The 27,542-nt window shown below is 34.7% G+C and overlaps 2 protein-coding genes across 2 annotated transcripts; both read right to left on the reverse strand.

The window, feature by feature from the left end:
• Positions 1-5,068: 5,068 nt before the first annotated feature.
• Positions 5,069-9,207, reverse strand: LOC125807008 (uncharacterized). Its single transcript, XM_049486760.1, has 3 exons — positions 9,083-9,207; positions 5,761-6,226; positions 5,069-5,444 (listed from the first exon to the last, which is right to left on the reverse strand). The coding sequence occupies exons 2-3, from the start codon at positions 6,202-6,204 to the stop codon at positions 5,283-5,285; spliced, it is 606 nt and encodes a 201-aa protein (XP_049342717.1). The 5' UTR covers positions 6,205-6,226; positions 9,083-9,207; the 3' UTR covers positions 5,069-5,282.
• A 1,600-nt stretch (positions 9,208-10,807) lies between these two features.
• On the reverse strand, positions 10,808-23,382 carry LOC125841100 (uncharacterized). Its single transcript, XM_049520110.1, has 7 exons — positions 23,288-23,382; positions 19,211-19,308; positions 18,421-18,526; positions 12,469-12,642; positions 11,325-11,780; positions 11,152-11,244; positions 10,808-11,075 (listed from the first exon to the last, which is right to left on the reverse strand). Exons 2-7 carry the CDS (start codon positions 19,256-19,258, stop codon positions 11,014-11,016), a joined length of 939 nt encoding a protein of 312 aa, XP_049376067.1. The 5' UTR covers positions 19,259-19,308; positions 23,288-23,382; the 3' UTR covers positions 10,808-11,013.
• Positions 23,383-27,542: the final 4,160 nt, after the last annotated feature.

Genomic DNA, 27,542 nt, shown 5'->3' on the forward strand with positions numbered 1-27,542 from the left:
GTATCATTGCCATCTTTGTTTGATGGAGGTCTCTTCCACCAATACTTTGCCTTCCTCGTCCTTGATACACTTCACTTGGTCCAAGTTGCGAGCCTTCATCTCTCTTGCTTTTGCAATCCTATACAATTTTTTATCCCCACATTTGTCCCCCAGCTCGACATATAAGCGTTCGAAAGCTGCCGTCCTAACCTTCGTAACAGCTAACTTAGCTTCTGTCTTTGTTGTCTTATAAACCTCCTTAAGCGTCCGCTTCTCTTCCTCATCTACGCACTCCACCCACTTTGTGTATGCCGCCTTCTTTGCTTCCACTAAGCCTTGGACTTCCTCATTCCACCACCAATCTCCTTTATGGCCTCCAAAGTTACCCCTTGATATCCCCAACACCTTTGAAGCAACTTTCCTAATGCAACTAGCTGCTTTATTCCACATGGTGTCCACATCCTCACTACCACTCCAAGCACCCATCCCAGTCAACTTCTCGCCCATCTCCCAAAAAAGGGCAGGGGTCAAGCCACCCCATTTAATCCTCGGTCGATCAAAAACAACCTTCTTCTTCCTACCCCTCTTAATTTCCAGGTCCATCACCAAAAGCTTGTGTTGGGTAGTAAGATTTTCACTTGGGATAACCTTGCAATCCTTACAGAGACCTCTATCACCCTTCCTAAGGAGTAAGTAATCTATCTGAGTCTTAGCTATCGAGCTACGAAAGGTAACCAAGTGGTTCTCCTTCTTCGGGAAGCATGAGTTAACAATCACCAACTCAAAGGCTTTAGCAAAATCCAGAAGCGAAGTTCCACCTCCATTTCTCTCCCTAAAACCAAAGCCTTCATGAACATCATCAAAGCCACTAGAAGTTGCCCCGATATGGCCATTAAAATCTCCACCAATGACTATTCTCTCGGTGCTCGGTATACCTCTAACTACCTCATCCAACTCCTCATAAAAGAGCTTTTTGGCCTCATCGTCCAAGCCCACTTGAGGTGCATAAGCACTAATAACACTTAAAGTACAACCTCCAATGACTATATTAATCGTCATCAACCTATCATTGATCCTCCTAACCTCCACCACTTGCTCCTTCAAATCCCCGTCTACAAAAATACCCACCCCATTTCTATCCCTAGATCCTCCCGAGTACCACAACTTAAACCCGTCGACCTCCCGAGCCTTGGAACCTACCCATCTAGTCTCTTGGACACAAGCTATATTTATCTTTCTCTTCTTGAGAATTTTCACTAGCTCTAAGGACTTCCCCGTCAATGAACCTATGTTCCATGATCCTACCCTCAAATTATGGGAACCCGTAACCCACTTACCACTATTTTCCCTCGTCCTTGGCCTCAACCGACGACATGACTCAATACCACCATCAGATACCAAATCCACTAGAAAGGTACTGAATCTAATGCAAAATCTACACAGGAAAGCACTTACTACTACTGCAATAGGAGTATAATCTAAAAAGATGGGATATCAACAACTATACTAAAGGCTGAAGTACTGATCCAAAATATATTCGAAAATAAGACAGTACAACTCCGAAAATAGAAGGTGGAGCCCTAATCTGAACTAAAATGCCAATCAAAAATAAAAATACAGATAAACAGAGTGTAGTGCAAAATGCACTATCCGGTAACCTTAAAATCTACTCCTATGCTCTTCAAATTATTGAAAGTACAGTGTAATTACTTACCAGCAATATTAACTCACCTAACAAGAAGGGATTCAAAGTAGCAAACAAAACGCAAAATCTGCAAGAGAGGGCACAGAAAAATAGATTCAGATAAAAAAGGGAAGAGAGATAGGATAGATAGAACCTGGTCGGTGCAGATGGAAGGCTTCGGTGGACTTTGGGCAATTTTCCGGCCAGATCTGGTTGGTCTCCGGCGACAAACAGTAGCACTACTGGTGCGCTGTTGTTTGGCCGGTAGCTCGCCGGAGTCAGAGCTGGATCTCGCTGGTTGCTGTTGACCGGAGCTGCTGCTGTCGTGGGTTGTTGTCGGCTGCTGCTGCTGTCCGGTGGTTGCTGGTAGTCCTCGTCGGCTGCCGGACAGGCGAAGAGAAAGAGGAGACGGAGAAGAAGAACGAAGGAGAGGGAAAGAGAAAGAGAAAGAGAACGAGGGGGCGGAGCAATCCCATCGGAGCTGCTGCCTGGTCGGAGCAGCGCTGGTGCTCGAGATGGCGCTGGCGCTGGTGTCTCTCAGTTTCGCCGGCGTCGACGGAGAGAGAGAGAGAAATCCGTTGGGTTTTGGAGAGAGAGTCGTTGGAGAGAGAGAGCAGTAGAGAGAGAAAGCTGTCTTGATTTTTAGAACAAAATCGACCCTATCAATAACTAAGAAGGGTAAAATGATAAACTCGGTATATCAATCATTATTTTCTTAATAGGTGTGTCAAGACAAAATTTGACAACAAAATTCGAACGGAGGGAGTATGTACAAATAATTTATTCAGATTCAGTAAACAAAAAAAATTACATTTCAGAACTTATAAGTTAAAAATTCTATCTCCACCTCTCTTGATAAATACATGAGAACTAAGATACTATAAATTGTACTAGCTCTTGATGTTGTTCCAGACTTGAAAGCATAATGGTGTCATCACTTGTTTCATTGATTTCAAAGAAAATAATCAAACCTTCTATCCTCACTTCTCCTACTAAAAAATCTCACAAACTTTCATTTGTTGATCAAGTTATGCATATGTTTATTCCTATGGCATTTTTCTACCCAAAAATTGGTAATTATGAACCTACACATGTGTCTCAAATTCTTGAAAACTCACTTTCAAAAGTTCTTTCATATTATTATCCTTACGCTGGAAGATTGAATAAGGATGATGGTAATTATGTTGATTGTAATGATATGGGAGTTGAGTTATCACATGTTCATGGACATTGTCCCATGTCTCAAATTCTTAGACAAACTTACACCAATGATGAACAAGTTGTTTTTCCTATTGAGCAACCTTATGCCAACATGAATGAAGGAAATTTAGCTACAGCTCAAGTAAGGAGAGTTAATTTGATTTTGTTTTGTTTAACCATCTATATTCAATTTAGGAATCACCATTTAGGTCTCACTCACAATATCTATCTACTTCAGAACAATTTTAGATATGCGGTATATGAAGTTTCATATGCATGCAATTAAAGTTTGGGCACATTTGAATGAAGTTCACCTATTTTTGTCTGAACTTTAGCCACATATATGGTTGAATTCTATCAATTTTACTAAAGTTCAGGTATTTTTACTCGAAGTTTATGCATATATGGTTGAAGTTCATCCATTTTTGTCTTGACAATTCAGATATGTCTGAACTTCAGTCATATGTAACTGCAAACATCTTTTTTGGATTGCTTAACTTCAAACACCGGATATCTGAAGTTGTTCCAGAATAGGTAGATGTGCAATAATATTTTTGAAAGTAGCTACAAGTTAAATATTGATGTCCAAATAGGATGTACCCCGTGAAATTCTTACATCTATTAGTATTCCTTATTATTGACTAATTCAGATTCGTGACATTTTGATCAGGTAAGCCATTTTGATTGCGGAGGAATATAGCAATTGGTGGATGCTTATCACACAAGATCGGAGATGGTTGCACCACAAACAATTTCTTCAAAAATTGGGGAATTTTGACTCGTGATATTAATGCAACTATATCTCTTCACTTTGTTGGAGATTCCATTTACCCACAATCTACTGATCCTTCTGTAGTATCAACTATCAAGTCTGAAGAATCAACATATTTAGGAAAAAGGTTCATGTTCCCCGTTGATAAACTAAATGCACTAAAAGTCAAAATCGCGCATGAATCAGAAGTACAAGATCCTACCCATGTTGAAGTTGTGAGCGCACTTCTTTACAAATGTGCTTTAGCTACGAGAAGAGTTAATAGTTCTAATTCGTTTAAACCATCTTCCTTGTATCAACTAGAAAACATGCGCGAAAGGTTCAACCCACCTTTGTCACACGATGCATGTGGAAATATTTCATCTAGCTATTTCATGGAAATAAATAACGAAAGAGAGGTAAATTGTTCGACATTGGTAGGTGAAATGAGGAAGGGGAAATTAAATCTTCATGCTAAGAAAAATGTGATTATCTTAGAAGTAATTGAATCAATTGAAAAAGGAAAAACACCATTTCATAGAAATGGAATTGATAATTATTTTTGTTGTAGTTTGATTGATTTCCCACTTTATAAAGTGGACTTTCGTTGGGGAAGGCCCATTAGAGTGAGTATGGGAACTGGGCCTTTTAACAAGTGGTTTTATTTATGCATAAATTATAGGAACCACATATTATAAGTACTAAATAACATCCTATCCCTTCTAGTTTTCTATTTACCAAAAATTTCTTAAAAATGATGTTTGCGGGATACATAGCGTTGTGCACGGGATACATTAGGTTTGATACATTCCACATAGCGGGATACATAGCGTTGTGCACGGGATACATAGCGTTGTGCACGGGATACATAGCGTTTGATACATTCCACATAGTGAGATACATAGCGTTGTGCACGGGATACATAGGTAAATAAGGGATTTTTGAAATTTTTGAAATAAGTAGGGATAAATGGATATTATGGTAAGTAAATGAGTATAGTTAAGTAATTTGTCCTTTATTTATTGGATAACCAAAGTGGAGGAGGAGTTGAAGCTATAGTCATGTTGGATGAACAAGACATAGCTATATTTGAAAGAGATACAGAGCTACTTGAGTTTGCTAGTCCAATTACAAATCTTTAATTATAAAGTACTTGTCTTTTGTGTTGTTTTATTTGCATTATGTTGTTTATTGTACCAAGGAAGCCACTATAGCATGTAACAAACATATTCACGTGAACTCAGTAATTTTTTATCGATGATAGGGTGAAAACGAGGTGTGTTGGAGGAAAGGAGCACACAATTAATGTTGTATGCCGCTTGTGAAACTTGTTTTTCCTACTTTTATTAGGATCATCATTTTCGAAAATATTTTCCAACCGAACATGAAAAAATTGAAAACTCCGTACCGGATACACGCTTCACACACACACACTAGCTTTCACACTCCAGCAATACCATAACAGATAGTATTAAGTAATCTCTTGCAGGTTTACTTGAAACATAAATTCAAGATCAACCAAACACTACACAAGCTTTTATAGAGTGAGCTCTCTCTACTGCCTGAAATATGATCTTTTACAAAAAGCAAAACATGTCAATCTATTGCCAGGGAGCAAAATCTTTAGGTCTATGTTAGTTTCTTGTGCAAAGCGTTGGACAGACGAGTTTATTGCTGCTCAGCTTTTGCAGCGTGCACTCTGTAACATTCTGACAGACGTTCAGCGACTCTGTTGCCAACAACACTGTCTATGAGTTCATACTTCTTATAAGTTGCGTTCAAGATCTCTGTCTGTTTTTTCGCAAGATTTTCCTCCTCCTCTAGTTGATGCTACACAGAGAGAAAAAATGAACTTCTAACAAACATGTTTACTTTAAATGTGAGATCCTCCGCCCATTTTTACTTGTCCAGTGGCACACCCCTCCAGGAGCAATAAATAGAATGACAAATTTATAGTATCACCCTTTAAATATAATAAATTCAATGACTATAGTTTATAATAAGGATAAATTAGGAACTAAGTGTTAAATTAACTCTTGATTTTCTAAACTGGACAAGTGAGAGTGGACGTCTATTTTTAGAACAGTGGACAAGTAAAAGTGTGACGAGAGAGTATTATACGCTGAAATGAATAAATAAAGTTTACCTTGAGGCAAAAGTTGGCTTCTTCTGCATGTTTGTTAATCAAATGCTTCATCTTCTTGGCGACCTCAAAATCAGGATCGCTGGAGTCCAACCATCGGCATACTATCTTCCTACCAGGTTTTATAGGACGGTCATCGAGCATCTCTGCTTCAGCAGCACGTGCCCTGACAGGCCTTGGCATACCACAGATCATAAATGAGGAACTGCTTATCTCGGAGATTATAGTTTTCGCCTGGTCTGCATTTTCCAGCTCAACCAATGCAGATAGTCCAACGTTCTTTGGTTCAAGGTAGTTTGGGATAAACTTGACCTGAATGACATTCCCAAATTGATCAAGTGAAGCTTTAACGACAGCTTCAGTAGCTGCAGGTGAAAGGCTGTCAATGAATATAGTACGCTTTACTTTCTCTTCAAAAGCAGCATACTCTTTCATTAAACTTTCCATGATGAGTAACAGCAAATTTCACCTAAGCAGAAGCAATTCACCAGAATCTTTAGAAAAAGAGGTAACCACAGTTCACATAATTTTGATAGCACAGCAAATTACTCGCGACACGAATATATCATCTTAGTGCTAATCATGCTGCAACCCAATTAACGTAGTTAAAGGGTATTATGTGTGTGCGCTCGTGTGTGTACACATTCGTGCTGGAACACCATGATGATGGCTGAATCGGATTGCGCCAGCACAGCTGTCCTCTCCAGTGATTTCTGCTCTTTTGACCCATGGAGCAAAGTTGCAAAAATATGAGTAGCGGAAGTAATCATTACGGAGTTGGGAAATGACACAACAGGGAGGGACTTGGCTGTAATATTAGAGAGGTTCACCGAAAATGGGAAAGAGAAAAGTGACTGCAAAATAGATGCAATTCCTATGATCTATACAAGCCAGAGTGCATAGCACCAATGTTTTTAGAAAGGTAGATATGCAAGATAGGAGGTTAACCATGTCAAGAGAAGCTTGCTGGGGATTACTTTATTTCCTATTTGCTTGAATTTGGCATTAGCAACTTCTCTTGGGGACTTCCAAGGTCCATGGACGTAATCCAAACTATAAACGGGTGAAGTTGTTCTATGATTTAGCAACAGCAAAAGGATTATGGAATGTACTCTGGTGTCTTGGGAGTAACTTAATGAGACACATTTTCTGGAAGAAAGATTAAATAAGTCCTGTAACTTCTCAATACAGTGGAGTTTTCAGACTTAATTCTGGATATGGATCCGAAAGAGATTCCATTGACAGGAGGAAGATTCACTTGGTCTGATTGGAGAAAACATAGGGAAGTTTTACAAGCTCGAACAATTTTAATCTCAGTTAATTGGGAAGAGAAATATGCAAATACAAGGGAGTCCTTACTACTGAGACTTCTGTATGATCACTTACCAAAAATGCTGGATTTGGATAGATAATCTAGACACCTATAAGATTTGAGAACATGCATTTTGAAAGGAAGGGTTTGAAGACCAAGTAAAGAACTGGTTGGATTCAAAGTCCAAGAAGTTGACGAATAGGATTTATCATGAAATGCTAAAAGGAAAACTAAGAAGATTGGCATCAAGAAAGGACACAATAGGGAAACATGAAAATGTAGAACATGGTGGATCAAGGAAGCAGACAAAAACACTAGATTTTGTATAGACTGGAAAATACACATCGCCGCTACTACAGTATCTTCAAATTGTTCATTACTGGCAGAATAATTGACAACACAAATGAGAATTAGAATGAAATCTTTTACTTCCAACAGTGGAAGAAATTCATCTTGCAGGTTTAGTAGAAGAAGAGAAAACTTAAGTAGAGAGTTAAGCAGTCATAGAAGCAGAAAATTCACGAGATATATGCTACCAGGTTGGATAGATGCACAACGGAGTTTATATTAAAAATGTTGGGTGATAGCTGATAGGTAAGAGAGATGTCCTGACAACCTTTTATTTTCAGGATGGACTAGATGCATCTTCAAGAAACGAGATGAGCTTGATTGAGCTACTAATTTCCACTCATTGTAGCTCAAATATAAGTATCTATAACTATTAGATTAATGTTGTCATAAAAAAAAAAAACTATTAGATTAATGCCAAAGTTGTTGCCTTTGAGGTTAGAAGTAGTCAAAGAATCGGATGCACAGAACATACTTTTTTGAGAAAACCAACAGATCACACAAAGTTAGGAAATGATTGTCTGGATGTGGATTGAAAGAGGACACCTATACTAGCTTGTAAGCTGGATATTTGAAAAACATGTAACCATGTGAGCCGGGAAAGGAGGATGAAACAATGAATCATCTCTTATTTGCATAGTGAGGTGGTAAAACTGTATAGATATCTGGACTATATTTTTCTCTCTGACTGATACGGCAATGCCTAAAGCCGTTATAAAGTGCTTAACCACCTTGAGGTGCTTTGCAGAATTTTAAAAGAAGTGTCAACTTAAGAACCTAACTGCTTACAAGATTCATCATCATGTAGGCAAGAAATATGAACCAAAACTAGACAATTTCAGAATAAAGATTCATAAAGCTTTTGCAGCACCAATTTGGTGCTTCTAATGTAGTTGTGACTGAACTATAGTACTTATAGAAACAAATCTGGCACAGGTCCAAATGCGCAACTATTAATAACATTACTAACAAAAAAGTCCTCACTGTCTTTTTACAACAACAGCAGCAAACTCATTGTTGTAACTAATGTTAGGGAGGCAGTTCCGATAGACCCTCAGCTGAATGAACAGAACGAACAGTGAAAAAGAAAAGGTAATAGCAACAAGCATAAACAACAACAAGATGATAAGATACCAAGGCTAAAAAAATAGCGAGCACCTAACAACATTGTTGTACACAAGGACATGATACATAGCCATTATCATTGCTACACAGAGACATACACTATACCTACTTGTATAAAAATCACATATGTCAAAGCTCAAGCATCATCCAAAATTCCAAATTACCTTCTCTGTATGAAATATTCATATTTATATCCATCAGTAACTTCAAAATTTAGTACTTATGTAGCACCCCCCCGCACCCCCCAACTCAATTTACCCAGCAACATTTACAAGACCTTACAAATGTTCAGTTAACAGAAAAGATTCAATTTTTTTGTTTCAAAAAGATCAAGAATCCAGTATAGTACAACCCCACCACCTCCAACATTGAGAATCTAGTATAATCATGAATTCAAGAACACAGATTAAATTTCTTCAACCAAACCTAAATCCCAAGTTCAAGAATCAATTTTTGCCCAACCCCACCCCCCAACAACCAAAACCCACAAAATAAAACAAAAAATTAAAAGGGAAAAGGGGTTTTCCGATGGTGATTTACCTTTGAGCTTCGCCCAGGTTGATGGAGCCTCACTGGAACCTTCTTAAGACTTTGGATTGTGCTATTATGGTGATTTTATAAATTTTCAATTAAGTCTTAGGAGATTTGTTTAGTTTCATTTTAACCCCCAAAACTATCTTGAAAATTACATATTGGGTCCATATTATCATCTTTTTATAATTATTTCAGGCTTGAATACAAGTAAATAAAGGAAAAGGACTATTGGAGGTTAACTTAATGGTGTAAATATTCGTACAAAATATTAAGAGTTCAATTGTAATAACATATTTAAACAATTATATTTTTGCAAAGTTCATATTTCAATTTATCTACCTAATTTGCTACATTTCCGAGAGTTTATACATTAACTATCACTCCCTTTGCGTTAAAATACACCTCGATGTTCAGTTGATTACACGTGTCTGTTGTCGATTGAAATAATATTTGACCGACTCAGCATTGAGGTGTTTTAATACCAAAAAAAGTGATAGTTTAAATAGGTAAAGAGAACAATGGATAGTTAAGATATAAAATTTGTGGAAAAACAATAATTTATATGTGTTTTTTCAGCCTCTTGTTGGGCAAAATTTATCCGTGTATGATGTTTATATCAAATCATACTTTATTAACCCATAAGCATATTAGTTGATCATCTTCTTACCTCCAGCATATAATATAATCATAATGAGTGTCCAAAGAAACACGAGTTTTCCACTACTATGAGATTAGAGCTTACAAAGAGAAAAAAATAATGGGTAACTGAAGTCGAGGTTATTGGAGATGTTATTCCAAAAAGAGAAACCCATAAGTCTCCTAACATGTATTTTCCAACAAATACAATATTAACATATTAAATTAGGAAAGAATATGGAATATTAACTATAGTTTAGTGATAAAAATATACAAAAAGACATGGTCCATAGAAAAAAATAGTATATGATAAAAATTTATTCGCACTCAATATTTATAAAACATATATAATAGATTAATTAGGATGGTATACACAATGTTTCAATTCATATGATGCATTGTACAAAAAACCAGTAGACTTTTTGTTTCGCTAACTTTGTATCATCTATCGCAAGTTGGAGTACATTAGTTGTGTTCGATATGAACTAGAAAAATAAGTTAAGTTTTTACTTGTGTTCGATAAATATTATTCTAAAAGTATTTGTATATAATCTAAATAAATATTATAAAAGTGACACTGAAGTGGGGTGGTGGAGATGGAACTATGGGTGACGGTGAAGTTGAGGTGTACTGAGAGTGGAAAGACACAATCAATATGTAACATCAGAAGTAAACTCGTTTTCCCTACTTTCAATTTTTTTTTAAAATCATTTTCCTTGATTTGTAAGAAAATTTTCCAAGAGAAAATATTATTCAAAAATTTTGATCTACCGAACATGAGAAAACCGAACACACCATAGAATTCAGAGCAGCTAAGTAAGGCCGGTCATCATGGCACACTTGCTAGTCAATGGGAGGGGTAAGAAGTTTGTGTTCCGGTGTACTCTTATCACTAACCCTGAGAGAGGCTATACTCTAAGAGCCAACCGACTCATTATCCCTAGAAGCAAGGATCAAGAAATATCAATGTATCAGGGGCTGAACGTACCTTCCACCCCACGTCCTTGCGCGGGTGTTCTCAGTCTAACCACATGAATCAATACTACCAAAAGAAACCAAAGCACTTTTAAAGTCACAATTCTATTTACAAGCAACTGGACCAGCAAACGTTGAGGTCAATACGAAGCTAAAACCATGTTGATGGGTTCAGAAACCAATTTAACAGAAAGAGCGAACAGTCTAAAGCACAACTTGCTTCGCTATGGACATTAAGTTAGAAGACTTGAAATAAACTATACCCCTAAACCTGATAAGATTACATAGACGGGTTAACTCTGCAAGATGGTAATCTGAATAGTCATTCAATCACTGCAAAGATCGTCAAAACTCACGTCTTCTGATATAGTATCCAATTCGTTAATGGCTGCCAGATTGGGACGGATATTAGTATTGGTATATACTAAGCTAAAGAACTCAATATCAGATGCCACACAACTAACCTTGATTTTCTTGTTCTCCCCTATCCTGAGGATCCAAAAAGTTGTTGGTATCTGTTGCAAGAAAGGCTGATCCAGAGTAGCCCTCTAGAATCTCTGTATAGAATAGAAAGTAAAAACATATAACAATGTGAAATTGATGACGATATTACTCCAGAAGAGAAGGGAGCACAAACCAGAAGTGTTGGGAAAATCAGCTGTTAAGTCCGAGAAACTGAAGTTTCGAGGAATCTTTCCCAAGAAACCAAAGGAAGAAGTATCAACACCCCAGGGATCCTCAATCACTGGTTGTACACTTGGCTCAACATATGAATTTCCAACTCCAGGACGAGCCTGCTGGAGAATGCCCTCACCACCATAATTGCCTGAATAACCAGCTGAGTTGATCATCCCCCCATTTGGTCCTTGCATCATTCCCAGGTTTGCATGCTGAGGCAATAGCATGTTTGGTGATAAATCAATGCTTCTTGCATGAGCAGAAACATCCATAGCAGCTTGCGCATATGATTGGACTGACGAAGCATCATTTGTGTAAACATGAGGTAAATTGTCATTAACAGTTGGGTGCATGTTGGCAAGCTTCACATTGGGCTCAGCATGCTCTGTTGCTTGAGAGGCTGAGTTCTGTGCTACTGTCAATATGTCATAGTACATAATCACTTACTTTTCCTTATCAGTATTTAATAGGATGAAATCGTACAAAACTTAAAGCGATATAACAGGTATACAAATGCATAAGATGTTTTTGTTTTCAGGGTTGCAATGTACACTCCTTCACTCTGAATCTAAACGAAATAAAAAAGGGAAACTAAAATAATAACATACATACCATGGGTATCTCACTTCTGACATGCATCTAGAAACTAAAGGAAGATTTTGAGACTACGATGTCGATGATTTGGATGAAGCCTAAACTTCATTTGTTTCCTCCATTTCTCTCAAACTTTTACTCAATTTTACTTATCAAAATTAAGAAAAGAATTTTATCATATTCACCAACTTCAACAAGTATGAATGATCTCAAGTTGAAAAGGCAATCACAGTGCCGAAAGACAGATCCTCTGGGACACTTTTCCTGAAAAAATCCTTCCCATAACTATCCCTAATATTCACATTTTGATCTGCCACTTTAAACCCTCAAACCTTTCTTTGACTATCCAACCTAAAATCCTATTCTATTGTATGAAAATACAAAGCAAGGAAGCTGAAAATTGGAAAAGAGTGGGAAACTATAACAAATTTTATGATGGAAAAGAAAAACACAGGCATAATAATTATTTCCAAGAAGATCAATAGGGAATCTATGAATTCATATCTTACCTGGTTGAATCTGAGATCCATTAGACACAGGAACGGATTCAGTTGCATACATACGCATTGACTCAGCCTGTCTCTCAAGCAACTCATTGAATCTCGTAATTTGATCTTTTACTATCAACCTCGTATAATAAGCCCTGAAAAACTCATGGTTTTCTTCTTCAAGCCTTTGCCACACTGGAAAAGAGATCAAGATGTCAAATTAACTCCCCGTAGACACATGAAGCACATAGATCACAACCATCAACTACTCGAGATAAGACAGGCCAAACACATTTTAAAACAAATACTAACAATAATTTCATACATTTTTCAACTCCATCAGAATAAGCTTAAATATTTTATTTCTGATTGTGTAACTTATATTATATGGAGAATGACTTGTTCCTTTCTATTCATCAAGACAAGATTCTTATACAAATACTATGCTTCTATGAAAGGAAAACTAATCAAAGTAAATCAACTAAGAATCTGCTCCTATAATTAAATTAGCTATATATGGAAGATATAATATTTACACCTATTATATTCTATAACACTCCCCCTCAAGCTGGAGCATAGATGTTGATCATGCCCAGCTTGTCACAAAGATAATTAACTCGAGCTCCATTTAACGCCTTTGTGAACAAATCAGCTAGTTGCTCTCCTGTCTTTACATAACCGGTGGAAATCAAGTTATCTTGGATCTTCTCACGAATAAAGTGACAATCTACCTCGATATGCTTTGTTCTTTCGTGATACACAGGATTTGAGGCAATATGAAGAGCAGCTTGATTATCACACCAGAGTTTTGCTGGTGTAGAATGTCTCATTCCAATTTCTGTCAATATGTGATGTATCCACATGATCTCACATGTGGATTGCGCCATAGCTCTATATTCAGATTCTGCACTGGATCGCGATACAACACCTTGTTTCTTACTTCTCCATGACACCAAATTACCACCAACAAAGACACAATAACCAGTAGTAGATCGTCTATTGGTTTTACATCCAGCCCAATCAGCATCAGCAAAGCACTCAATGTGAGTATGTCCGTGGTTACCATATAAAATGCCAAGTCCAGGGGATCTTTTCAAGTAGCATAAGATCTGTTCCAAGGCTTCCCAATGTTTGACTGTAGGTGCAGACATGAATTGACTAACAACACTCACTGCAAAAGCAATATCTGGACGTGTTACTGTGAGATAGTTTAGTTTCCCTACTAACCTCCTATATCTCTCTGGATCATCAAAGGGGCTGCCATCATCACGGGTCAGATGCACATTAGGGACCATTGGAGTACTACAAGGTTTGGCTGCGGACTTTCCAGTTTCCACAAGTAGGTCAAGGATATACTTTCTCTGAGATAGAAAGATTCCCTTCTTGCTTCTAGTTACTTCTACTCCCAAAAAATATTTTAGTTGTCCCAAATCTTTTGTGTGGAATTTAGTATGCAAGAATGACTTGAGTGAAGAGATCCCCGAATAATCACTTCCTGTAATAACAATGTCATCAACATATACCACAAGAAGAATAATGCCAATTGTTGATTGTTTATAAAAGACTGAGTGATCACACATGCTCTTTTTCAGCCCAAATTCCTGAACTACTTCACTGAATTTGCCAAACCAAGCACGAGGGCTTTGTTTCAAACCATACAAGGATTTCTTTAGGTGACAAACTTTACCATACTCCCCCTGAGCAACAAATCCAAGTGGTTGCTCCATATACACTTCTTCTTGGAGATCACCATGAAGAAATGCATTCTTGATATCTAGCTGGTGCAACGGCCAATTCTTAGATGCAGCTAAGGAAATAAATAAGCGAACAGAAGTGAGTTTAGCCACCGGAGAAAATGTGTCTGAATAATCCACCCCATAAGTCTGAGCATATCCTTTAGCCACTAGTCGAGCCTTAAGTCTAGCCACAGAGCCATCTGGATTAACTTTGACCGCAAAGACCCATTTGCATCCCACTGCCTTCTTTCCTTTTGGTAAATCCACCAAGTCCCAAGTGTGATTCTCATCTAGTGCATGTATCTCCTCAAGCATTGCATTATACCATCCAGTGTGACTCAAGGCTTCCTTAACTGTCTTAGGAACAACGATAGAGTCTAGAGAAACAATCAAAGATCTAGACATAGAGGATAAATGACCATAGGAAACAAAATTAGCAATGGAGTATGGAGATTTGCAACTACGTGTACCTTTGCGAATAGCAATAGGGAGATCAAGATCTTCTGGAAGATCAGACGAATGAGGATCTGATGACAAAGGGACTGGTGCAGAACATGTATCAATGGCTTCTCGCCTCCTCGAGTAAACTTGTACAACCGGGGGTCTTACTACCGTAGATGGTGCAGGAGCTGATGGTACAGTATCCGATTGATCCTCAATAGATGATCTGAGAGATGGAGGGACAATATTTGATTCTTTTGTCAAAACACGGGTGACCTCATAGACTAACCACTCATCTTCCTCCCCTTGACTTGTAGAAATAGGAGGTGCATAAAAAAAAGGTGGCCTCTGAAAATACCACATCAGTTGATACCAAATATTTGCCAAGTTCAGCAGAATAACATCGATAACCCTTCTGAAGACGAGAATAACCCAAAAAAACGCACTTCAATGCCTTTGGATCCAACTTAGTGACAGATGGTCGAACATCTCGAACATAACAAGTGCTTCCAAACACCTTAGGTTCTACTGGAAATAGTGACTTGTTTGGAAACAGAACACTGTAAGGCACATTACCAGCAAGAATAGTGGATGGCATACGATTAATCAGAAAACAAGCCGTAGAGACTGCATCTGCCCAAAACTGTTTAGGAACCTTCATTTGGAACAAAAGTGCTCGAGTTGTCTCAAGTAGATGCCTATTCTTCCTCTCAGCAACTCCATTTTGAGAGGGTGTATCAACACATGAAGACTGGTGGAGAATACCGTGTTGTCTCATGTATGATTGAAATGATTCTGACATATATTCTTTAGCATTGTCACTCCTTAGAATACGTATCGAAGCATTGAATTGTGTTTTGACTTCAGCATAGAAGGCACAAAAGTGAGTAAACACTTCTGAGCGACTCTTCATGAAATAAATCCAAGTCATACGAGAAAAATCATCCACAAAAGTAATAAAATACTTATGCCCAGTTTTGGAAATGACAGGGCATGGTCCCCAAACATCAGAATGAACCAACTCAAAAGCTGACTCAGCCCGCTTATTAACCCTTGGACTTAATGAGCTGCGATGATTTTTTGCAAATCGACATGACTCACATTCTAATGAAGAAATATTTTGGAATTGCGGACAAAGCTTCTTTAGCAAAGGTAGAGATGGATGTCCCAATCGACAATGTGCTTCAAATGGAGACACAACACTAGAGCAGGCAACAAACTGAGGCCCCCATTCATCCAAAATATAGAGATCGTCAGATAGATGTCCTTTACCAATAACCTGATTCGTCTTAAGATCACGAAACAAACAATGATCCGGAAAGAACGAAATATAACAATTAAGGTCTCTGGTAACTTTGCTAACAGAAATCAAATTGAAGGCCAACTTTGGTAGACTTAATACTGATGACAAGGTAATAGTGGAGGTTGGTTTAACAGTCCCATATCCATCACTGTTACAAGTTGATCCATCAGCTACAGTAACCGGAGAGGGAGCTTTGTGTGACTGAAAACTAGTAAAAATGTTAGAATTACCGGTCATGTGATTTGAGGCACCTGAATCAATCACCCATTTATTTGAAGAGGTGATTAGACATGTTTTATCTGATTTAGTAAAGGCATTAACTGAGGTGGATTCCTTCAATAATTTCTGATATCGAGAGAATTCAGCAAACTCCTTTGAGGAAATCAAAATCATTTTATCAAACCTTTGAGTTCCCTGATTACAGTCAGTCATATTCCCAACAAAACGCTCACGGTACCAAAATGAATTGGTGGACAAACCAACAAGTCCCAAACAGACTATAATCCCAAAGAAAAGACAATACAATCACCAAAATAAAATGACTAACCAGATCTGACCGCTCCAAGACCAATCTGGCCGAATAATCAGAAACGAAGGGGATGTTGACCGGAAAAAACAACAATGTCTGAGAAGCCAACAGATTTTCTGGACAGCAACCCAAAAATTAGAAGGATGGACAGGTCGTCTTCTTTGATACTGCGTTTGAAAGTTTCGAGTTCCGACTAAATAACCTTATCGAAACAGCTCCAGAATGACTCAAGCTTCAGATTTGAGTTCACAAACAGATCTCCCACAAATATTCTTAGCACCCTTCTTGAATTTCCAGAATTTTGAAGCACCAGCTTCACTCGAGAAAGGCAGACAATCAAGCTTCAGATTTTAGAGTTTCAATCCGAACCCAGATGCCACAAAATGGATTCAGTACACTTAGACAATCAATTTCTCTAACACAGAAATGGTGTCCAGATTCAAAGGTGAAAGATAGAGCTCTCAACTACTTCCCCGAAGCCACAGTAGCTTCCGGCGAAGTCACAGTGACTTCCGGCAAAGCCAAATCCCAGCTTAGACAGTTGCTCTGATACCATGTAACTTATATTATATGGAGAATGACTTGTTCCTTTCTATTCATCAAGACAAGATTCTTATACAAATACTATGCTTCTATGAAAGGAAAACTAATCAAAGTAAATCAACTAAGAATCTGCTCCTATAATTAAATTAGCTATATATGGAAGATATAATATTTACACCTATTATATTCTATAACAACAACTAATACTACTCTGAATAGAAGTAGGGGGAGGAATGCCTTCCATAATCCCTCTTCAAATAATTTTCTTCCTACTATTCATCATAATAGAGTTAATTCCTTAAATGGTCATCCAAGTAATCAAACTAACCCAACAAAGTCTCTTTTGTTTTTTTTATCACAAGCAAGTCCTTCAACTATTACTTTATCTCTTATGAAACTATCCTAGCCTTTTAAGTTTCTATTATACTCACCTATTTTGCTTAGTTGGAATCTTAAATCCCATTTTAATGACAAACCCCGTTACGTGAACCCACCCAAGACCCAAAATCTGACCCAACAAAAAATTCTATCGTATGGAATTCCAGTATTCCACGAACATCAGAAGATCATTACAATACCTGTCCATTAATCATAAAACTCAATCTGCTACATTTGTGTGGATAATCATTTGGCTACTGATTGTCTGACATGCCTGAAGTATAAAATGACAGAAAGGAGGCTAGTTTTCTTTTTTGTGTTTATTTTTATTTGTTTGGCGCCAACATCAACTGATACAGAAGGCACAGTCATTTGTTAGGTTGTCCATGAAATTAATCAGCATATGGTTCATATATTACTAATTGTTCTTTATTGTATAATATAATTATTTGGTGATAGTATTTAAGAAGGTTACAAGACGAGGTTGGATTTTTAGTGAACTTCTTCTTTAATTGAAAGAATAAGGAGTCTTAGACCTTATTTGTTTTTAATACGAATAAGACATCAGAATATATAAATATCCACATGATTATTAAGATACTGTATCTTTATGTAAACACGGTATAATTAAGACTATTAATGTTCTTGTTGGTCAGATTTTGGGTCTTAGGTAGGTTCAATTAATGGGGTTTGTCATTAAAATGAAATTCATGATGCCAACAAAGCAAATTAGGTGAGTTAAGTAGTTCAAAAGGCTAGGGTGATTTTATAAGAATAAAGTAATAGTTGAAAGATTTTTATCATAAAAAAACAAAAGTGATTTTGTTAGGTTATTTCCATTACTTGGAAGACCGACCATATAAGGAATTAACTCCATCATAATAATTCTCATAACAGATCGTTTTTCTATTTTATTTCCTCAGATTCATTGTCTTCCAAATTAAGTAAATTTTAAGAAATGAGAGTACAGATAAACTCTGAAAAAGTCAAAAGCATACTATTAACAAAATATAAGGAACAAAATAGAAAAAGAGAGGACCCACCAAATTCAGTGAAACTAGGCTGAATCTTTGCCTGATGTAAGAGGGTATCAACAGTTTCCTTCTGGTTCATGTAAAGCTGTAAACATCTTTCTATGAGATTTTGCACCTGAAATCAAAGAAGCTCATTGTTAGGAGAGAAAGCACCATAACTCTATGATCCTATAAGATGCCCACATCCCAATGAGAAACATCTCGGGAGGGTGAAATGTACGCAAACCTTACCCCAGACTCCTGCCTTGTATGAGGTAGAAAACATGTTTCCGACATATAAACAAAAAAATAGAACAAACTACAAAATTCAGTTTTTTCTTTCTCTTTTCAAACATGTAACACAACAACTACTCAATCCAAATCCCAACCAAGTCGGATTCATCTATACGAATCATTCACTATGCATGTAGCAAAATTTAAACCATGCACATGCCGAGGTTAAGATCACTCCCTCTGACCCAATTTATGTGGCACTTTTCGGTTTTCTAGATTTAAATTATGTTAATTTTGACCAACATTTTAAAGGGTTAGGCAACAATTCTTGCGGGAGTGACGTATCTTTTGCCTTGAAGTAACTGAAAGAGTTATAAGTAGCAAGAATTATATCTACAGATTATGAAATTATCCACGCAATTCAATCAAATACTTTCTTTTTTTTATGCCAAAAAAAAAAAACTTGCTGTATATGCTCAAAGAAAATTGTGCCTGCTCTATCTCTTTCCATTTGATTCAGGGCTTATTAAATGATTCATACCGAGAAACAAGAAAACGAATGTTATGATTGTAGCACAATGCTTACCAGTTGTATATCTTCACGCGTGATTTTCCTAACCTGCTCACCAGACATTTTTTCAATCTTCCAATGTTAAAAAGCTCAGCAGAAACTTGATGCAATTTCTGTTGACAAGGCCAGGTAAAGAAAAAATTCAACTCTTGCTACCAAAAATAAATAACAATTGATAGCACCTGATATGTTAAGGTAACTTCTAGATAATTAGGGTGTAATTAGCAAAGCACCGCAAAAAATAAATAGTAAACAATAAGCTAGTACTACACATATAAAAGACCCAACAATATGGCATCAAGCAAAACCACAGCAAACTGCAGGTTGTACAGTTAAGGAGAAATGTCTAAATGCAAGTAACCCTATGTGTTAAGAATATTGTGAAAATATCGTAAGCTCAATTAGGGAGATTCATTATCAGTTAGGATCAATTAAGAAGATTATTTGCTTGCAATTATGTACTCTTTGAATTCCTTCTATTTTAGGATGTTGTACATCACTGTTTAAACTCCAATTAGCTTGACGTAACAATGAAGCTGAAATATTGCCCGGACGTCTTTTCTCCCCTTTTCTGCATGGTACTAGAGATATGGTATTGAGTACCATATCTGAAACTTCAATTTTTTCTATGTTCGACAAAAGAGAGACAGAAGAGACAGAAAAGGAGAAGTAACAGAAAAATCAACTTGTGGAAGAATACTTTTCCTCCACAATCTCCTCTCCTACAATTAGTGCTGCGATATTGCATGGTAGATGTAATCATGTCTCGCCGGCATTTCCAGCACATTTGACGTTCACCATTAAAGGATATGACGACCGTCTGATCAACAAATATGAGATATTACAACCTCCAATCAAAAAACATTGATCAAAGCAGATGCAAAACTGTGCAATTTGCTATGACATTCTCTTGATCCCAAGCTATTTAATCTATTCCTTTTCTGCAAGACCAGTTGTAGAATATAAACTACGTCTAAGGCATTGTGTACGAGTTAGTTTTCCGATGAGGAGCATAGCATATGAATTCACCATAGTAAAACATTATGTGGTAGCGTATGGACCTTTCTTTACTTCTTGTTGAGGAGTTCTACAGAAACCCATGGGAGAACTACGGAAAATTTACAGGGTGAGAAAGATGGATATTAGGGAAAAAGATGCATGGAAAACCACTATGTTTATATTGGATGAATTGCAGAGAAAGGAATATATGTGTGTGTGTGTGTGTGTGTGTGTGTGTGTGTGTGTGAAGGCATTGAAAAAACAATGTGGAGAGGCAAGAGCATTATGTTCTTCTGGTGAAAAGAGAAGATCCTTCTGTGCATATGTAGTTAGATATACCTTTTTTAAACTCCAACCTAATCCACTTACGTCAGCTGTAAAGCTTTTAAATGCCATCCTGTCGTAAACGTTAACATCCAAATGACTTTTGACTTATTAAAGCAAAGGATAAAAACTTGGTCATAATTGACATGTAACACTTGTTTTAGAATAATTGGCATGTAAAATCACTTCTCCAATGTGAAAACTTAAACCATAAGTTAGTTGGGGAAAAGTTAGAATGTTTTTTAAAAATTTGGGTATAGGGGTCGGTGGACATGAAGAGAATCTTTAAACGTGTTTTGGGATAGGCAAGGGCTTTTCACACTTAAAACACAGTTTTATTAATTGCCTACTTATTTTTTTAAAAAAAAATCCAACTCACAAATTACTATCATGTAACCAACTGACTAATAAATAGTAACAGAGAGAGAGGACTCATATAGTCTCCAATATGAAGAAAAATACGAGGAAAAAAGGTAGGGTGCAAGGGAAAAATAACGCTGGGACTGAAGCCTATCATTCTAAGTCTACGTAGTACATACATGTTTTTGTCAGTGTCAACAGATGCATGATAGGCGCAGTTCGTATAATATGTTAAAATTAAAATAAAATTTTGCTTCACTTTCCCTGTAAGAGGCACGGGCGGAAATGTTTATAGAGATAACTTTACGTCATCCCTTCAGGGACAATGCATAAAAGAAGTTTACTTCCAAGAAAATGGATAATAAAGAACAAAAACTATTTTTTTCTGTTTTTTTTTTTTTTGATGACAAGGGAAACCTGCAGCCGCTACCCTTTGGATGCGCACAGGGTAAAACCCCCGCTCCTATGCAATAGCTCGCAAATTTTTGATTGATCAAAAACTTAATCTTCCATACCCTAACAAGCAGTGGTCAAGGTATAAAAGGAAATTATAGCTTAAAAGAACCCAAATATAGCTTCATTTAGGAATGTTATCTATTTGTTTTTTGAACAGGTGTAGAAATTGTATTTATTTGAAGGCATGACCTCATTGTGACAATTTGAACAATTCAATTAGAAGGTGCTATAGATTACCAGTACAAGATAGCTTCCATATATCTCTAGTAGACGTGATATCTTTCCGAATAGTAGTTCACCTTAGAGAGGAAGCTTCAAGAGATCAATAATGCACAGAACATACCCAAGAGGCGAAGCTTCAAGTATCTTGGGTCCATAATCAAAGGAGACAAGGAGATTTATAATGATGTTGAACATTGTATTGGAGCGGGGTGGGTGAAATGGAAGCTTGCATCTGGGGTACTTTGTGAGAAGAATGTGTTGCTCATTATTGTATGGGGCAAAGTGTTGGCCAATTAAGAATGCCCACGTTCAAAAAATAAATGTAGCGGAGATAAGGATGCTTAAATGGATGTGTGGGCATACACATGAGAGACATTATTAAGAACGAAGTTATATGAGGTAAGGTGGGAGTGGCCTTAGAGGCGAGAAAAATGAGGGAAGCGAGACTAAGATAGTGTGCGCATGTGAAGAGGATGTGCGTAGATGTGCCAGGAGATGCAAGAGGTTGGATGTAGCATAAATTAGGAGAGGTAGACGAAAGCCGAAAAATAACTGTGATACAAATTCAACTTCTGAGAACATGAACTTAGATGGGAAGGTGTGGAGATGAAGAATTAGAGTAGAAGGTTAGTAGGTACCTGAATATTGTCGCACTTTATATGGGAGAGATATAGCCTATGGGATTAGGCTAATATGTTGTTGTTGTTGTATTAGTTCAGCTTAAAGGAAATATAACATCATCTACACTGCTATCACCTTGTTAATGACAAGTATTCTCTCATCGAATCACAAGGTATTTATAACATAAAAGACACACTTAATCATGCAATTCTAAGTGAAGGCAAAAATACTACTCCCTCTGTCCTATTTTTTACGACTCACATTCCTTTTTAGTCAGTTCCAAAAAGAATAACACATGTCTATATTTAGTAACAATTTAACTTTAAAATTTCCAATTTACCCTTAATAAAATGATTTACAACCACACAAACGTTATCACTTATTTTAGACCACAATTTTCAAAAGACTTTCTTTCTTAAACTTCTGTCAAGTCAAACTAGCTCATATAAAATGGGATGGAGGGAGTATGTGATTTCTTGTCGTAAGTCCAAGCCTCGGTGAACAAAGTTACCGAGACTCTACTTGCACTAGTGAGAGGTCTCACACGTGCTTCGTGAAATTAGTGGAGATGCACAAGCTCGCCCGGACACAAACACCATGGATATCAAAACAAAAAAATGACACATTTTATCATAGCCACCACAACTCTATGATCCTATAAAATGCCCACATCCCAATGAGATACATCTTAGAGAGTAGAAATGTACGTAGACATTACCCCAAACTCGTACCTTTGAGGTAGAGAACATGTTTCCAACATATAAACCAAAAAAAAAGGAGAACAAACAACAAAATTCAATTTTTTCTTACCATTTCCAAACATGTAACTCAACAACTACTCAATCCAAATCCCAACCAAGTCGAATTCATCTCTACAAAATTACTAATCATTCACTATGCATGTAGCTAAATTTAAACTCATATCACTCCAACATTACAAAAAAATTCAATTTTTCAACCGATTACAACTTCTCTACGTTTACAAATAAGTTCAGTTCAGCATATCAAGGGCAACCATTTTACAAAATTGAGTCTCAACGAAACTTTAACTCTGCTACAAATCATCAACACTTACAATATATCGCCGGAAAAACCTAATCGGAAACTCACCTATCGTTGCCGGTGCCGGTGCCGTCTGATTTCTGTTCACCGCTTCCTCGTTTTTCTCCTTTTTTTCGCAAAGTTCTTCGAATAGATCACCGAAGGACAAACTCATATTACACTTTTTCAGTTTACATATATATTTGATATTATTGTCTATGAAGTCCCTATACTTCAGTTAAATTAAGAATTGACCCCTTATCCAAAATAAAAACAGTTACGACAGTTACCTATCTTTTTCAATAGTGATTTTTATAATTTTAAAGATTTTTCCTTATCAACTTTCAAAGATTTTCTATATTTGATACTTAGATTTTTCATATTTATGGTAAAAATATAAATAAATTTTTATAGTAAGTTTAGTTTGTAACTTCATAAAAATGTTACTTTTTCAAAAGTGATTTAGAGCCTGTTTGGATGGGCTTTTAAGCTGGTCAAACTGGCTTAAAAGCCAGTTTTTGACTTATTAGAGTGTTTGACAATTATCAAAATGACTTATTTTAAGTCAAAAATGACTTATTTTAAGCCAAAAGCTAAAAGCTAGGGGGGGGAGCTTTTTTTTTTTTAACTTAAAAGCACTTTTATGTTGACCAAGTATATTACCTTTTTGCCCTTAATTCTTTTATACAATTTCCAAATTGCCCATATTGAATTATTATTATTATTATTATTATTATATTCTTATTATTATTATTATAATAATTATAATTATAATAATAATTATTATTATTATTATTATTATTATTACTATTACTATTACTATTACTATTACTATTACTATTATTATTATTATTATTATTATTATTATTATTACTATTACTATTATTATTTTTATTATTATTATTATTAAATTATTATTATTATGTTTATTATTATTATAATTATTATTATTACTATTACTATTACTATTATTATTATTATTATTATTATTATTACTATGACTATTACTATTATTATTATTATTTATTATTATTATTATAATAATTTATAATTATATATAATAATATTATTATTATTATTTATTATTATTATTATTATTAATATTATTATTATTATTATTATTATTATTATTATTATTTTATTATTATTATTATTATTATTATTATTATATTACTATTATATTAATTACTATTATTACTATTATATTATTATTATATTATTATATTACTATTATTATTTTTATTATTATTATTATATTATTATTATTATTATTATTATTATTATTATTAATTATTATTATTATTATTATTATTATTATTATTATAATTATTATTATTACTATTACTATTACTATTATTATTATTATTATTATTATTATATTATTATTATTATTATTACTATTACTATTACTATTATTATTTTATTATTATTATTTTTTTTATTATTTTATTATTATTTTATTATTATTATTATTATTTCTGAAATATGAATTTATATTCCTCTTATAAGGTGGTAAAGAAATATGTGAATGATAGAAAAATATTATTACTTATGGATGTAAAACATAAATTAATTTTGTTTTAATTTTTTTTTTTAAGTATAAAAACCTTAAATTAATCATTTTTTTATTATGTTAACAGCTTAAAGGGTATTTCAGACATTTTGATAAAAAAAAGTGTTTACCAGCATTTATTTGCCAAACACATCAACAACTTTTTTTTCAACTGCAACACTTTTATCCAAACACATAACTACTTATTTTAAAAATAAGTTCCAGCACTTTAAAAAGTTACTTTTTAAAAGTTACTTTTTTTAAGTCAATCCAAACGGGCTCTTATAATTTTAAGATTTTTTTTCTTATCAACACACCAACCTTCCAAGTTTTTTAATTGTTGAACTTAGTTTTTTTTTTTTTTATGTTTATGGTAATAGATACACAAAACATTAAAATGTATAGCTACCTTATTTATATATGATAACAATATAAATAAACTTCTACAATAAGATTAGTTTGTAACTTAATAAAAACGTTAAACTTTTTTCAATAATGATTTTATATTTTAAGATTGTTTTACTATTAACTTCCGTGACTTTTCAAGTTTTTTTATATTTGATATTCAATTTTTCATATTTATGATAATAATTGCGTAAAAATTCAGATTATTGATATGTGGTAACATAATAATATTAATAAATTTTTATAATGAGTTTAGTTTATAAGTTGATTGATAAATATGTCTAAGTTCAAACTAATAGATAACTATCACGGCATGTTATTATTTTTATCAAGTTATCAATTATAATACTTATCATTAAATACTTCATATATATCACTTGCTTCAATTAATATGCGGATATTAACAATCATACACTTACTTTATTTTTGTTTGTCACTAAACTTTACTCATAATCAAATAATAGAAATTGATTCTCCTAACTAACATATTATTCATGAAAATACGTTCATGCAAAATATTAAATTATATCAAACATTTAACTATTATGTCGTGAATTATTTTAAATACAATTTTTTTTCTTTCACAAAGGTATGAGGAGTGATCTAACATGAACATTCATATAATGTTTTCGTGATTATTTAAAAGAAAATTCACACTCGATATTTATATCAAGTAGCAACCCTATTATATGATGACATAATTGAATTTAAAATAATGAAACATTTTCTCCATCGTTTTTCCTATTATTTTTTTAAAAAAATAAGAATAGTATGACAACCTATAGACTTAATTGGCAATAAATAGCCCTTTTTTAAAAAAAAAATCGCAAAAAAAAAATACTAAATAATTTGATAGCAGATTATTTTGAATAATCTTTTGCTAGTTTTAAGGAGAAATGGTTGGAAGTTAGAAGAGAGATGATATTAAATATTTTTTAAAAAAAATTAAAAATGTCGATATATTTAGGCTAATATGTGCCAGTTTTTTTATGGAAAAATTGTGCATTAGAGCAAACTATTAATTCAAAATAAATGATATAGCTATAGTTTCATTTAATTCTAATTCGTAACAAACACATTGTCATTCGCCTCTCTCCCTTGAATCTCGTTCGCCACTCTTTGGAATCTCGCTCGCCACTTTCTGGCTCGCCTGTCTCACTTGATACAAACACAAATGTATAAATATTGTTTGTATTTGTATAAAGCGAGAGAGAACTATATATACAAATACAAATACATATTTCTTTGTCCTATACACTTAGAATTATACAAATACAAATTCCCCCTTGTCTAGTTCTCTTTTATCTTTCTCTCTTTCTCTCTTTCTCTCATTCTCTCTTTATACAAACACAAATTATAGATTGTGTATAATTTGTGTTTGCATAAAGCGAGAGAGATATATTTGATAGACAAATGCAAATGTTTTAACTCGATTTAATTGTATATAAATTCAAAGATACACAAACACAATCATTGATACATATATATAGTAGTTACATATATACAATTATCTAACTGATATACATATACAGTTGTTGCGATTTTATACAAATGAGATGTCTGCGAATCAAAGCACAAATAGCAAAACTGTAGTTATAGAGCGCTAATATGATTTTTATGTTTGTTATTCCTAAAATTTGCTTTATTTTTTATTTGTTTATTAATTGCTAATTAATATTGGACTATATGTTGCCAATTGTACGTAACGGTTGTCTATCTGTTTCAATTCCTCGAATTTTTTTAAAGTTTTCCAAAATTTTGTATCTCAAGGTGCAAATAATGGACTTATTTGAGCCCATAGTGACATGAAAAGTGTAAAGCCCAAAAGATTATGACATTAGCCAGAGTTATTCAGGGCCCATAACAAACAATAAGGCCCACTAAACAAAGATTGATTGAAGATGCTACTAATAGCTTGTTTGATCAAATTCTTTAAATTTGATTTTAATACAAAAAGATTACCACTCAGGCTCAGGGGGGAGCTATAGCCACCTCAGGGTGTTCAACTGGACACTTTTCGTCAGAAAATTATGTTGTATATATATGTCAAATTCTACATTTAAAAGATATATATTTAAAGTTGGACACTCTTGACAAAAGTTTCCCTTTGGTATAGTAGTATTGAATGTCCATTTGAATGAAGGAGTTTTGAATTCGAACCCTAATAGCACAATTTTATTTTGTTAATTTCTGACTCCGCTATTATTCATAAGATTATGATATCATCTTCTTACTCAATAAACAACTCATTTTATGATTTAACCACACTTTCAAAATGTCACCTCATTTATATAAATAAAAAAGATAAATCTTTTTCAATTCTATTTGACTCTAGCATCAAATCATCTTTTGAAGAAAAAAGGCAAA

Source organism: Solanum verrucosum, unplaced genomic scaffold (genome assembly GCF_900185275.1).
Source record: "Solanum verrucosum unplaced genomic scaffold, falcon-dt-bn FXZP01000196.1, whole genome shotgun sequence".
Lineage (NCBI taxonomy): Eukaryota > Viridiplantae > Streptophyta > Magnoliopsida > Solanales > Solanaceae > Solanum > Solanum verrucosum.